The sequence below is a fragment of the Carassius auratus genome, chromosome 4 (genome assembly GCF_003368295.1).
Source record: "Carassius auratus strain Wakin chromosome 4, ASM336829v1, whole genome shotgun sequence".
Classification (NCBI taxonomy): Eukaryota; Metazoa; Chordata; class Actinopteri; order Cypriniformes; family Cyprinidae; genus Carassius; species Carassius auratus.
Genome location: NC_039246.1, coordinates 15461762 through 15474891, shown reverse-complemented (window position 1 = coordinate 15474891; position 13130 = coordinate 15461762). Strand labels below are relative to the sequence as shown.

Below are 13130 nucleotides of genomic sequence, written 5' to 3'. Positions count from 1 at the left end.
CAATTTGCACGCTAATGAGTCACGCAAATGCTTTTAAAGGCCTACTAACAGTGGCCTGATTTGCATCAGAGGTGTGAGGACTAATGCACTGGCATGATCATTCGCTCATAAGGACAGATGTAGTATACCGTGCAATTTTATATTGTAAAAAGTCAACATTTCAACCAAAGCTTTCTTTAAAAAAAAAAAAAAAAAAAACTATAAGAAGCCTATGGCACACAGCCTCCCTTCCAAACTGATAATATTATTGTAAGCAAGCCAAAAAAAAAAAAAAAGGCTAATCGTCATTATAGATGAAATGTGTTTTGTAATAATGACGAAGTGTTTGTCTGCACTGCCCTATGGGAGATCGCAGCAGGAGGCCATGAAAAGCACACTGCAGATTAATGCTTGCCTACTGCTGACAGATCCTCCATGGCCTGCTGAGCAGCTGCTTGTAGCTTCCTTAAAGCCTGAAGCTTAATGTTTCACCTCTAAGCCGGATTTAAACAATGCAAGGAGACCTCACCCCCTAAAGGGGAATATAACTCATATCATCTCACTAATGACGCTTACACTAGCTACGTGCCAGAGTAAAGTCTCTGCACTGACAAATGTATGTATTTTGAGGCAGTTTCTCAGAACTGGAGCACGATTATGGAGTGCTTGTTGATTTAAGTTGGATGAAATGTTTTTAGGGCATGTCATGAGCTCATTCTGTGGCCAGGTAACCATGTTGTATAAAATGTAAAAAAACACCTGTTTTATTTTGAGTCAAGGTTTGTTTTGTTTGCTTTGGTTTTGATATTAATAACCCCTTTGCAAATCATTTAACAAAAAAGGGTTGTTCTCAACTCTGTAGGGTCCCGGGACACAACCACCCAATCAGCAGCTGAGTGCTTTGTTGTCTTGGATTTTGACTGGTCTGTTAAGGTGGTCATGGTAATGTCCTGATTTCAGAAGTTTGGATTGTCCTCAGTATGAGGCGGCAGCCAGCCTTTCCACTGAGTGGTCTTGTTGATATTCTGCATGCCCGTGGTAAGTTTTACAAGGTTTATCTTTATAAGATATTTTCCCAAATCATCCTGACAACAAAACAGGATATGTGGCTTACTCTAAAATTATTTTGTTGCTTTTCAAGAACTTATGCTCAGTTGAGAACTGTAAGGTGTGCAATAAACAGTGTGCATTTTATTACAATATTATATTGTTTCTTATGTCGTTGGCTGCAAGGCCAGAATACACTAGTTTCTTTAGTTTCAATGGTAATTGTCTTTAATCTGGTACTGACAAATCTCAGATGGAGAATAAGGAAATTTGAGGTTTATGTGGAGGGAAATGGCAGGCAACACTCTTTATATTTCATGGTAGATTGTGTGTTTGATTAATATCTGAAAGCATGAGATTGATTTAAAACAATCCTGATGTATGAATTATCTCCACTGTGGCTGAAAATATATTTTCAGTGCACATGCATTGGATTTATATAATGAAACACCTATTTATATGTTAATGGACTTCTTGAAGACGAATGGAATTCCTGAAATCCTGTTGGTGAAGATAAGAGGGGAATTATTGCTCAAGAATAACTTTAATTAAACAATTATTTATAGGAGGGAGAGGTTTAGTAATATTAATCTAAGTTTATTTGTTAATTATGAATCTTTTTGGATCTTTGTTTTTCTGTTTTCAGGGTTCTAACATCTTGTTCTCTTTGAGGGTAAATAAGAATCAAGATGGGTTTTTCTGGCAAAGGCTTTCCTATGGATGCGAATGGAGACTGGTAATATTTTCTGTGTTGTTAATATGAAACAAAATAATGTGTTAATTATAATGGTTGCACTTTATTTTACTGTACATGTACTTAGTACATGTACAGTATAGTGTATAGTGTACTTACAGTATATTTATCTAAGAAAGTTCTGGTAATACAAGGTAACTACATGGGTTAGGGTTAGGTTTAGGGGTAGGTTCAGGGTTAGTACCTAGTTATTACATAGTTATTGTAATTACTATAATAAGTACATAGTATGTACATGGGGAAAAGGACTGTAAAATAAAGTGCTACCATGTGTTGGGATACATTCCTTGTATGGTTACAGAAGCCTTTAGTATGGCAAGAACAAGCAATAAACATGTATAGCTAACATCAGTTGAAGACACTTGTAATGTAAATGTATCTAATCTTATCTCTTGCTCTGTTAACAGGCCCTCCAAAAAAATCAGGAAACACAGAAGTCGTGATGTTTCACCTGTACCATCGCATTTCTCAGAACCAGCCTCATTCCTTCAACACAGGGTAAAACTGCAGAATCAATAAGACTACTGATCATTTCATTGTATAGAAGTAGTTATATAATAGGTGGGATAATGTCGCCCTTGTCACATAATGAACCTATTCACCTTGTCATGATTTATTTTGCCATAATGACTGGCTAACTGTACATTATCACACATTATATGGCAGCTAGAACATCCCATGGATGTATGCACCAACTCTGCTTGTTTTGCATAGGATGTAATTGCCAGCCTTCCGTATCTCCCTGGTGTAATGCGGCCACTCAGGGATGAAGATGATGATGATGATGTACGGAGTCATAAGAGCTTGCCAGCAGTAATGACTGGAAAAACCCTCCAACCCAGAGACAAGAGGTCATACAGACATTCTGAGAATCACAAGATATCTGGTTTACCTCCTCTCATAAGCACCAGGTACTAAATACACACTTTTTTATAACTGGCTCCCATCATAAGCAGTGTTTTAACTTCAATATATTGTCATTTAATCACCCTCAATTTCTAAATCTGAACTATTCCTGTAATGCTAACACCACTAATTTTCTGTATTCAATGATATTCTCAGTGCTGGTGTAAATGTATGATTACCAGGTGCAGTTTGATTGTGAAAGGCACTGGATGCAAAACTGTCCCCAAACTCCCACCAATCACCAAATCCTGGAATACTTGGAAGGAAATAGACCCCCCAAGACCACCTTGTAGGTCTGGATGCAGGTAATGCCACATGTGTTCCTTAAAAAGCTAGCTTATGCAAGTACATTTTATAAAAAAAATGTAAGTCACGCTGGACTTCTAGATCATAGATCAAATCAACCATCTACTGACTGGCCTAAACCCTGACGATAAGACCTGGCTGCAGAATTCAGTGCCCTTAGCTTTTTGGCTGAAGGAATGTTAAGTTCTTTCATACTTGAGTATGAAAGCAGTAGGCAGGAGGTTCTTTTTTGCATGGTTTGACTTCGTTCTGCATTTAGGGCGCTGTTAAATTCACAGAACAAAAATGGCAAAGTCGATATCTTGCCCGGCAGATATGTGAGGAGTCATTTTCTGCTTATTAATGATTTAAAGCCTGGTTAGTCTCGGCGTCACATGCATGGGCAAGTATTTTTCTGCTTTCCTCATTTATTTTAGGCTGTGAGGTGTGAGGGAGAGAGAACAGAGTTTAGTGCTGAGAACTGCGAGGGAGAGAGAGGGCATGAAGATTTCTATTCACTTACTATCAGCCCCCACAGTTGGGCTAATAAACTGAAATTAAAGTGTCCCAATAAAGTGGAATTACGCAGTGCAACCAACAGCACAGTCAGGTCTGCTTGTAAAGTGCAGAGAGTGTGTGCAAATGCTTCACTTTGGTAGATACAGAACTTATGTGATTTAAGAGCAATGAAATCCAGATATATCTGCGCTTGCAATGAGTTTCAGATATCTCCGCTTGCCAGGACCAATGCTAATGAATACAATTTGTAACAGAAATGGTAACTGGATCTTAATGTGATTGAAAACCTGATAATCTTTGCTGTACTAGAACATTCTGTGGCCAACTATGCAGACAAGGCTTGGAAATATATAGTGATATTATAGTGATATATTTTCGAAAAAAAAAAAAAAAAAAAAAACAGAAAGCTTTAGCCAAATAAATATGTAATAAATCATTCTGGACCATTTTCATTGATTTCCTATTGACTCTATAGACTTTTTTTGTTTAGACTTGTTTGTGTTATAGATTAGTGTTGCTTGCATCTGACCCAAGTTTCCCACATTTATACTAAAAAGGCCAACTCTCCCTTAGGTGGTCTGTTTATAAAACATAAGACATTAAATATAATAGGAGTTTTCAGACAAAAATCTCTTTGCTAATAAAGTAATAGCAACTGAGCAACACAATTTGACTTATCATTCTTTTTTTGTAGAACACTATAAACAATTACTTCATGAAACATACTTAAAGTTTGCAAGAAACCAAGCAAGCATCACTAATTATATCAAAGTGTGCATGCTTGTTAATTTTAAGCAAATAAAAGATTATGGTATTTAAATGTCTAATCATTCTTATTCTTTTATGAAAAAGGCCCGACAAAATGGAATTCAGTTCAGCTAAACCTGTTCATGCATTAATGCATCCAAAAATTGTACCTGCCGGGCAGACGTCTCTCTCTTTCAAGGCGCAAGGAAATGGGCCCTGCTTGCTTCCTGCCAAAGCCTCTGGAGTGTCCCTGAGATCTCGACTCGCTTTCCAAAGTCCTGTAGTGCAGGCAGTGTACCCTATCAGTCCTGACACCATGCAACAGATGAGGCAAACTGACAGAGCGTGCCAGCCCCTGAGGTCTGTGCTGAAAAAAGCACCAAACGGTGGAGTATTTGACTGGCCAATGGCGGCCCACCTGCTGGAGCCATTTTCTGGGTTCAAGGAGCATCTGTGCCGCCAGATCCTACATTCTCCACTGCCTTATCTTGCAGCTCTGCCACAGGTCCACTTTCCTTGTCTCCAGGACCAGGTTGATCTGTTGCCTACACACAGGGGCCCATATGGTTCCCCGATGGAACGCACCGTGGAGCTGTGCAACTCCCAAGGACAGAAGCTTCCCAAAATCACCATGACTTGCCCAACGCCTTCTCCAAAATACCTGTGCCGCACGGAATTTCGGCATGCGGCTTAAAGGAACAACCAAGATGGATGCAGAGTAATCTGTCATGCTTAATGGGGCTTTAGTGCTGCTCAGTGCAGTTCAAAGTTAATATTGCTCCGTGCACAAAGGATTGCAAAAAGATCACCAAAAGTTCACCAAGATCACCAATTCATTTTGTTCAGAGGCAATAAAGCCAAAACAGACATCTGTGCAATCTCTTGGCACTTTTCCTGATTGCTTAGAGATTATTAGACTCACGGTCATAATGTACTCCTGTGCACAACTCAAGTTATTGCTGTATAACCAGTCATCTTTCATCTGGTTGCCATGAAAGCCCTAAGGATCATTAACCTGTAGGAACTGGACCCTGGGGGCTGACCTGTTCTGCAGGTACAGGAAGTGCCTCTGAGGAGCATTATAAAGTCATGCCGGACAATTTCCTGGGTGTGAAGATCCTGGGGTAGGAATCATATGTCTGTCTTACTGAGGAGGAATGTAATCATTTTTTCTGCCCTCTACTTAGTTTCCAGGGCCTATCTTTTTTTAATCAATACTATTTTCTCAGTTGAGGAGAATCTACAGTGTGATGGGGGGCCAAGGTCCATCATATAATCTTCTATAGTATCTGCCATGTTTTGGTACAAGAATGTGTATTGTTGTGTATATGTACATGTGTATTTGCTAGAAGTACCATTAATAGACCTTTGATAGAGTAATATTGACTTATTCAAAGAAGTCACCCTCATTACATCACCTACTGTAGCAGTGGTTGGGGATTATTACAAACTCAGGTACTTGTTCCAAATTTTTAAGTGAATCTTTCAGGAGCAGAATGTGTTTAAAGCAATATAATACGTTACATTTAAAGTTGCATTATAAAAATGAATTATTTTAAATTGATTAGTTGTCAGGAGATTCATGTTCATTGCACATTTGATCTGAAGTGCTACCATTGCTCCCAACATCGTTGCCACGAGGGAAACTTGTATAAAAAGAAAGCAATCAGTTTGTTTTGAAAATTTCTTAATAGTGAATTGATTTTGAATTAATTTTTTGAAGATTAGAAGAAAATTTAAATGAGGATATGTTGAATATTTGTCATTGCTTCAGTGAATTTGCATTCTAAAGACATTTTGTTACACTTGCTCTTTCCCCAACCCTTCAATTATTTACCATATATAAAGCTGCCATGTCATTTAAAAGTCAGATCTAACCAGAACGCTTTATAATATTATAGTTCTATTGTTTTACTTTTATTTAGACCAATACTGTTGAGGAGGAGAGTTTGTAAGTGATTTCTAATGATTAAAGGGATATGGGAACGTGTTCATATTATTGATAAACTTGGTCCAATGGCCAGCTTCAGTTTTTGACCTAGCACTGTGTTGTCGTGCAGAAATACAGTCTTGTTCAAAATAATAGCAGTACAATGTGACTAACCAGAATAATCAAGGTTTTTCGTATATTTTTTTATTGCTACGTGGCAAACAAGTTACCAGTAGGTTCAGTAGATTCTCAGAAAACAAATGAGACCCAGCATTCATGATATGCACGCTCTTAAGGCTGTGCAATTGGGCAATTAGTTGAATTAGTTGAAAGGGGTGTGTTCAAAAAAATAGCAGTGTGGCATTCAATCACTGAGGTCATCAATTTTGTGAAGAAACAGGTGTGAATCAGGTGGCCCCTATTTAAGGATGAAGCCAACACTTGTTGAACATGCATTTGAAAGCTGAGGAAAATGGGTTGTTCAAGACATTGTTCAGAAGAACAGCGTACTTTGATTAAAAAGTTGATTAGAGAGGGGAAAACCTATAAAGAGGTGCAAAAAATGATAGGCTGTTCAGCTAAAATGATCTCCAATGCCTTAAAATGGAGAGCAAAACCAGAGAGACGTGGAAGAAAACGGAAGACAACCATCAAAATGGATAGAAGAATAACCAGAATGGCAAAGGCTCAGCCAATGATCACCTCCAGGATGATCAAAGACAGTCTGGAGTTACCTGTAAGTACTGTGACAGTTAGAACACGTCTGTGTGAAGCTAATCTATTTTCAAGAATCCCCCGCAAAGTCCCTCTGTTAAAAAAAAGGCATGTGCAGAAGAGGTTACAATTTGCCAAAGAACACATCAACTGGCCTAAAGAGAAATGGAGGAACATTTTGTGGACTGATGAGAGTAAAATTGTTCTTTTTGGGTCCAAGGGCCACAGGCAGTTTGTGAGACGACCCCCAAACTCTGAATTCAAGCCACAGTACACAGTGAAGACAGTGAAGCATGGAGGTGCAAGCATCATGATATGGGCATGTTTCTCCTACTATGGTGTTGGGCCTATTTATTGCATACCAGGGATCATGGATCAGTTTGCATATGTTAAAATACTTGAAGAGGTCATGTTGCCCTATGCTGAAGAGGACATGCCCTTGAAATGGTTGTTTCAACAAGACAATGACCCAAAACACACTAGTAAACGGGCAAAGTCTTGGTTCCAAACCAACAAAATTAATGTTATGGAGTGGCCAGCCCAATCTCCAGACCTTAATCCAATTGAGAACTTGTGGGGTGATATCAAAAATGCTGTTTCTGAAGCAAAACCAAGAAATGTGAATGAATTGTGGAATGTTGTTAAAGAATCATGGAGTGGAATAACAGCTGAGAGGTGCCACAAGTTGGTTGACTCCATGCCACACAGATGTCAAGCAGTTTTAAAAAACTGTGGTCATACAACTAAATATTAGTTTAGTGATTCACAGGATTGCTAAATCCCAGAAAAAAAAAATGTTTGTACAAAATAGTTTTGAGTTTGTACAGTCAAAGGTAGACACTGCTATTTTTTTGAACACACCCCTTTCAACTAATTGCCCAATTGCACAGCCTTAAGAGCGTGCATATCATGAATGCTGGGTCTTGTTTGTTTTCTGACAATCTACTGAACCTACTGGTAACTTGTTTGCCACGTAGCAATAAAAAATATACTAAAAACCTTGATTATTCTGGTTAGTCACATTGTACTGCTATTATTTTGAACAAGACTGTAAAACACATATTTATGTTAATTTAAAAAAACTCATTAATAATGCTGTTGTAAATTTGAATTAGATTCTATTGAAATATGTTTGCATTCCCCCATCCTCGTGGTCAGCCCAGGGTGGGCCAAGATCCTGATTTGGGGGGGGGGGGGGGGGGGGGACCAGGCCGCCCTGTGGAGCCGAGTCTGTCTCACAGCGCTGTTGAATTCCAAGTGCACAGTCTGGAACGGAGAGGCAAAAATGTCTATGACCTCCACTTCTACATCAACAATGAGGTCGGAGCAGAAATGTCACATTTTTCATTCTTTAGTTAAAGCGCACAAAATAGAGTGGCACGGAAGTGTCATGAGGTGAGGAAAAGTGCTTTTACCAACTTTTCTTTACAGTGAGTAAGGCAGGAACATTTTTTTTTCCAGTAGTAAGCAAACATGTCCAAATCTAGGTCTTCAGTGGCCCAGGCTTAGCTTCATTGCTGAGCGTGTGTGTGTGTGTGTGTGTGTGTGTGTGTGAGCGAGCATGTGGCCTGTTTCTCAAGTCTCTTATTCTCCTGCTGTGCTTGTGTATGGGAGTAACAGCTTCCTGGTTTCACGCTCCGATTATCTGGTCAGATATTACCCACGGCTCCGTCCCCCCCACAGGCTTGTCCTGGTATTGGCTGACCTTTTTCTCTCCAAATGGGAATAATGGCAAACGGGCCCCACGCTGAACACACTGACCCATAGATTATTGTAAGCTGGTACATTAATAACAACACTTTCTCTGGAAATCTCTATGCAAATATAATAAGTCTACTTAAGTTGGAAAGTCTCACTAGGGGAAAATATGAATAAATACATAAACCAGTTAGTAACCATGTACTGGAATAGATTTGCCACTAGAGGGCACAACAGGCCTTTTCCTGGCAAACCTCAATGGTTATATTGTGCAATTTTACTTGTTAACCACAATTGATGAGAGCATAATTCTTGTAATTAATTAGCAGATGAAAAAATATTCTATAGCGTCAGAACAACTCCTTTGCATAATTAATAATCAAGTATATGATTAAAAATCAGAAGTGCTATTGTGCCTGGGACAAATTCTTACATTTCAAGTTGCTGTCTCTGATTTCATAACTCTTTAATTTCAAGAATAATTGGTAACACTTAACAATTAACAGTAGTTGCTTTAGGTATCCTGAATATTTGTACAATGACCATTTTATAGCATTTCTTAATCTAGGTTAATTTATAAATACACTGTTCTTTGTTAATTCATAAAATTTTAATGTTAAATTATAAACAACTTGTATTAGTATATGTAGAAATTAATATTAACTTAAACTAAAATTTAGAATACTTTTAAACAATTATGACACCTAATGCATGAATTTAACTTATAGAAGGAGTGACTTACATCTACAGTAGTTTTAACAAAGCAGCTTTGCAATATTGAATAGTTCATTAACTATCAATAATTACTACTTTGGGCTACAGTTTAAGGATTGTTGATACAGATAAGATGATGTCAATAACAGACATTGGATTAACCTATTCTTTAACCTTTTTTTTCTCCTAAATTTCAAAATACTTTGATAAGAACATTAACTAATCAGTGTATTTGATCTTTGTTCAGCTGTAAGAAAAACTGCCTCTGTGCCCTTAGATGAGCATTAAACAACCCTGATAAATAAGCCCTTATTTAGGACTCAACCTAAGAGACGATTATCCATGCCTGTTACTTCAGACGCAAACGACAGCTTGCCTCAATAGCTTCAGATAAGCTACATGAAAGTGCACACGAAACATAAAAGGGAAGGACAAACAAAAGTCTTTAGATAGAGTTAAATGGTTATATTAAGATAATGCTTATGGATGGGAAGCACAAAAGAATAGGATGAGAAGGAAGTTAATCCAAACAGACTAGTGGTCATTTAATGATCATTTATGAATGTGTATTTCTTATGAAAAACAGTTACATCAAAATTAGCTAAATCTGTTACATTGCCACAAACTTTCTACATTACTTTTTTTCCTCAAAGTCATTTAATGTTTTCCTATTGTTTGTTAAATTTCTTTATTGAGCTTTATTGTGTTTTATATAATTGCTGTTGGGATTCATAAAGCCAAAAATCCACTCAAATCAAGAGCATCTAAAACCAGTTTACCCATGGTAAAACCACTGTTAGTGGCTTATATTTGTATTGAATGGATGATGTGAGCGTTTGATAAAATAGTAAAATCCCTCTGGTTTGTTACTGTGAGAAAGAAACATATATGGGCAACAGCTGCAGTGCATTTACAGACGGCTCTCTTCTGTGGAGGCCATTCATCAGCCTATCAGATTTCTAGTGAAATGTTAGGCTTACAGCCACAGTTGCTACTTCAGCATCAGACCCCCCTCCAAAACTGGAAGGCCACCAGTATAGTCACTAGGGCGCACGCTCCAATTCACTTACAATGAGGTGTCAATCCTGTGCGTATGTACGCTCTATGCTCAGTGTCATATGATCTCACCTAAAGCATGTGTGTATGTGTTTATACACTAACTCCTACAGATTATTGCCTGTCTAAGATTATCTAAGGCCATAGTGAAGCTTTCACCACTTAGATCTGTTTTTGCTCTGCTGTTTGTAATCTATAGTTTGAGCTCCTCCTCGGTTTCATCCGAAAGTGATATGCAACCAGCAAGAACAACACCTGTTCATGAAATACTGCATCATGCGATCTTTATCTCTCAGAGGGACCAGCACGCTCTTTTTGTGCATAGTGAGATTTTGCACTGTGCCGATGTGTTCATGTAACTTTCTATATTTGACTGCAAGCACAGCAGTGCCACAAATTACCACCTCAGCAGTCGGTATCAATTTGTGAAGATTACGACAGTGTCAAATCTGTAACTAGAAGACCTCTCATCAGCAATAACCAGAGAAAGGGTTACAGATGTTTCTAAAAGTAGCTTTTCTTCTTTCAGTTGTTTTTAGTTTATTAACATCAGATAAAGCACATGGTATCATGAGATACAGGTAACAATGAACAATGTCCATCACTGGCACTTACTACTGAGTGTGACTTGAATGTGGCAAATACTTTGCATCAGTCCAAAGCTGTAAATGACAGTATGAATGTGCTTTGAATATTTTATGGGCCACAGAACAAATGCATGGAACCAGAGAACCACTGGCATCAATAGACTACTCATCACTATGGGATCTAATGAGGATGCAGTTGTAGTAGAGCAAATATGTATTGTAGTAAAACCATATAAAATCCAAGCTCATCAAAGCTTGGCACGGGAAACCTGATTCCCATCAAAAATAACGCCATCACGCAATAACAGAAAGTGATGTCTGCACAAATCTGCTTGTTGCTGACAAGGTTTGTTTGCATCATAAAAATTCATGGATCATAAATTGAGGTCATAAATGTATATGGTTGGCCCACCATTCCTGTTTTGAAAGCCTAGGATCATTTTGGTGGCTTAGAGAGTGCGGGTCTAGGTGAATGGGTTCATTTGGATAACTCTGTGGCCTGTTTTTGGAGCTGCATCATTCAGTAAGATTCATAAAAGCTTTTGCCAAGACTGCCAGAGCAGATCCCCCCGTGTCTGTCAGCACATGCCAGGCGCTTGTCTTTAAACGGCTGCGTCCTCTGTGACTTCCGCAGGCCCTGATGCACCACGGGCCAGAGAGAGCTGACCAAGCCATTTATTTAAGGACTCTGTTTAAACGCATCTCCAAGCATGCATGCTGGTTACTTTCTACCATGTGAATTTAACTTAGCACTTTGGGGGGTTCAGTGGGCAGTGGTTGTCTAATCAGTTGAAAGGTAAGGTGAGAAATCACATGGCAAGACAACAGCAATAATGTAGAGCAGATGTCCTTTACAACCTCTCTTAAACAAAGGACTTGATTGTATGTACATTACTGACAATAAAAGATCTATTTTGACTGTAGCATGCTGCATACTAATAAAGACATCACCTCAAGTGAGGTCTCGACTAGTACCCCCAGTAAATTCTTTATGGACGAATCACTCGTCTCATAATATTGATTAGTACATAGTGAGGAATCATCGTGCATCCACAATGTTCAAATTCAGTTTAGCTTAATGGCATGGATTCCTTTCGTTCTTGATATCCATGGCAGATTAAAATTTTTGATGATTGATTGTTGATGTGTGTTGTTAATTTTTTCTTCTAATTTAATGTAATGTGTGGCTAATGTGTGTAGATTGATAGCCATAAAAACTGTAAACACCATGGCCCTTTCAATATTCCAGTTTTTTCCAGCAGCCTGACATTGTCTTAACCAGTGGCATGAAGCCAGACTTTTGTTTGGACTCAACGACAGGGAGAGTATTTGTGAAATGCTTTCGCAATTCCATTTGGCAACTAGTGGTACAAAAGTGTCTTTGCTGCTTCATAGCTCAAAGAACCAGCAACACATCTTATACAAATCATGAGATCTGTTGAATATATCTGCAGAACTTCTTTCTGACATTGTTCGAATGAAACAGATTTTGACTTTGACAATTAATTGGACTACATTGAGAACACTGCTAAACATCTGTCAAGGACTCAAGGCCACGTGTGACATGATTGTAACATCAGCTCACGTATGAAGCCATTGCACTGCAGACTCAAAGCCCCTTGAGAGTCAGTGTAACTAATGGAATTATGCTCCAAGCCTCAGGATAAACAAACATTAAAGAACAGTGATAGAATGAGCAGGAAAGAGAGTGGAATACAGATTAGTCTACTACTAGGAAAAGTTTGCTGCTTAAAAGAAGGCAAAAGAGTCTTGTCACCACTACATGAACATCATGACAAGAAAATATATGTAACTAACTATCTGATATTTGCATGAGATACTCAACATTGTCAAGACGTTATCAGTGCAGAGGGATTAGGCTCTACAAATTGAATGGATAAAAACTGTGGCCCATCCAAATCTTCTTTCATGTAAATAAAAAAAATGATATCAGTTAGGGAGTAGGGACAAGTAAGAATGTTTACAATGCCTTCAAATTATTTCATCTAAGAAAATCATAATAATGCATGCTAATTTAAGTCCAATTGAAACATTTGGTAACTTGAAACTTGTTTTGTGGGTCAGTCAGTTCTTTAAGCAATTCAAAGAGTCATAAACGACCACAGGGCTGTTGCCCAACAACAAAAGGTGTTTGCCCTGAAGGGGTATTTCAGGACAGGCAGTATTCAGATAA

General features: G+C 38.3%; 1 protein-coding gene across 2 annotated transcripts; it reads left to right on the top strand.

Moving 5' to 3' along the window:
- Positions 1 to 938: 938 nt before the first annotated feature.
- On the top strand, positions 939 to 6244 carry LOC113060492 (uncharacterized). Of its 2 annotated transcripts, none has more exons than XM_026229447.1 (6): positions 939 to 1017; positions 1699 to 1762; positions 2188 to 2278; positions 2495 to 2691; positions 2869 to 2991; positions 4343 to 6244. In XM_026229447.1, exons 2-6 carry the CDS (start codon positions 1716 to 1718, stop codon positions 4929 to 4931), a joined length of 1047 nt encoding a protein of 348 aa, XP_026085232.1. In that variant the 5' UTR covers positions 939 to 1017; positions 1699 to 1715; the 3' UTR covers positions 4932 to 6244. The 2 variants fall into 2 exon arrangements, with proteins under 2 accessions (XP_026085232.1, XP_026085223.1); XM_026229438.1 differs by having other exon boundaries at positions 958 to 1017; positions 1673 to 1762.
- The last annotated feature ends 6886 nt before the right edge of the window (positions 6245 to 13130 follow it).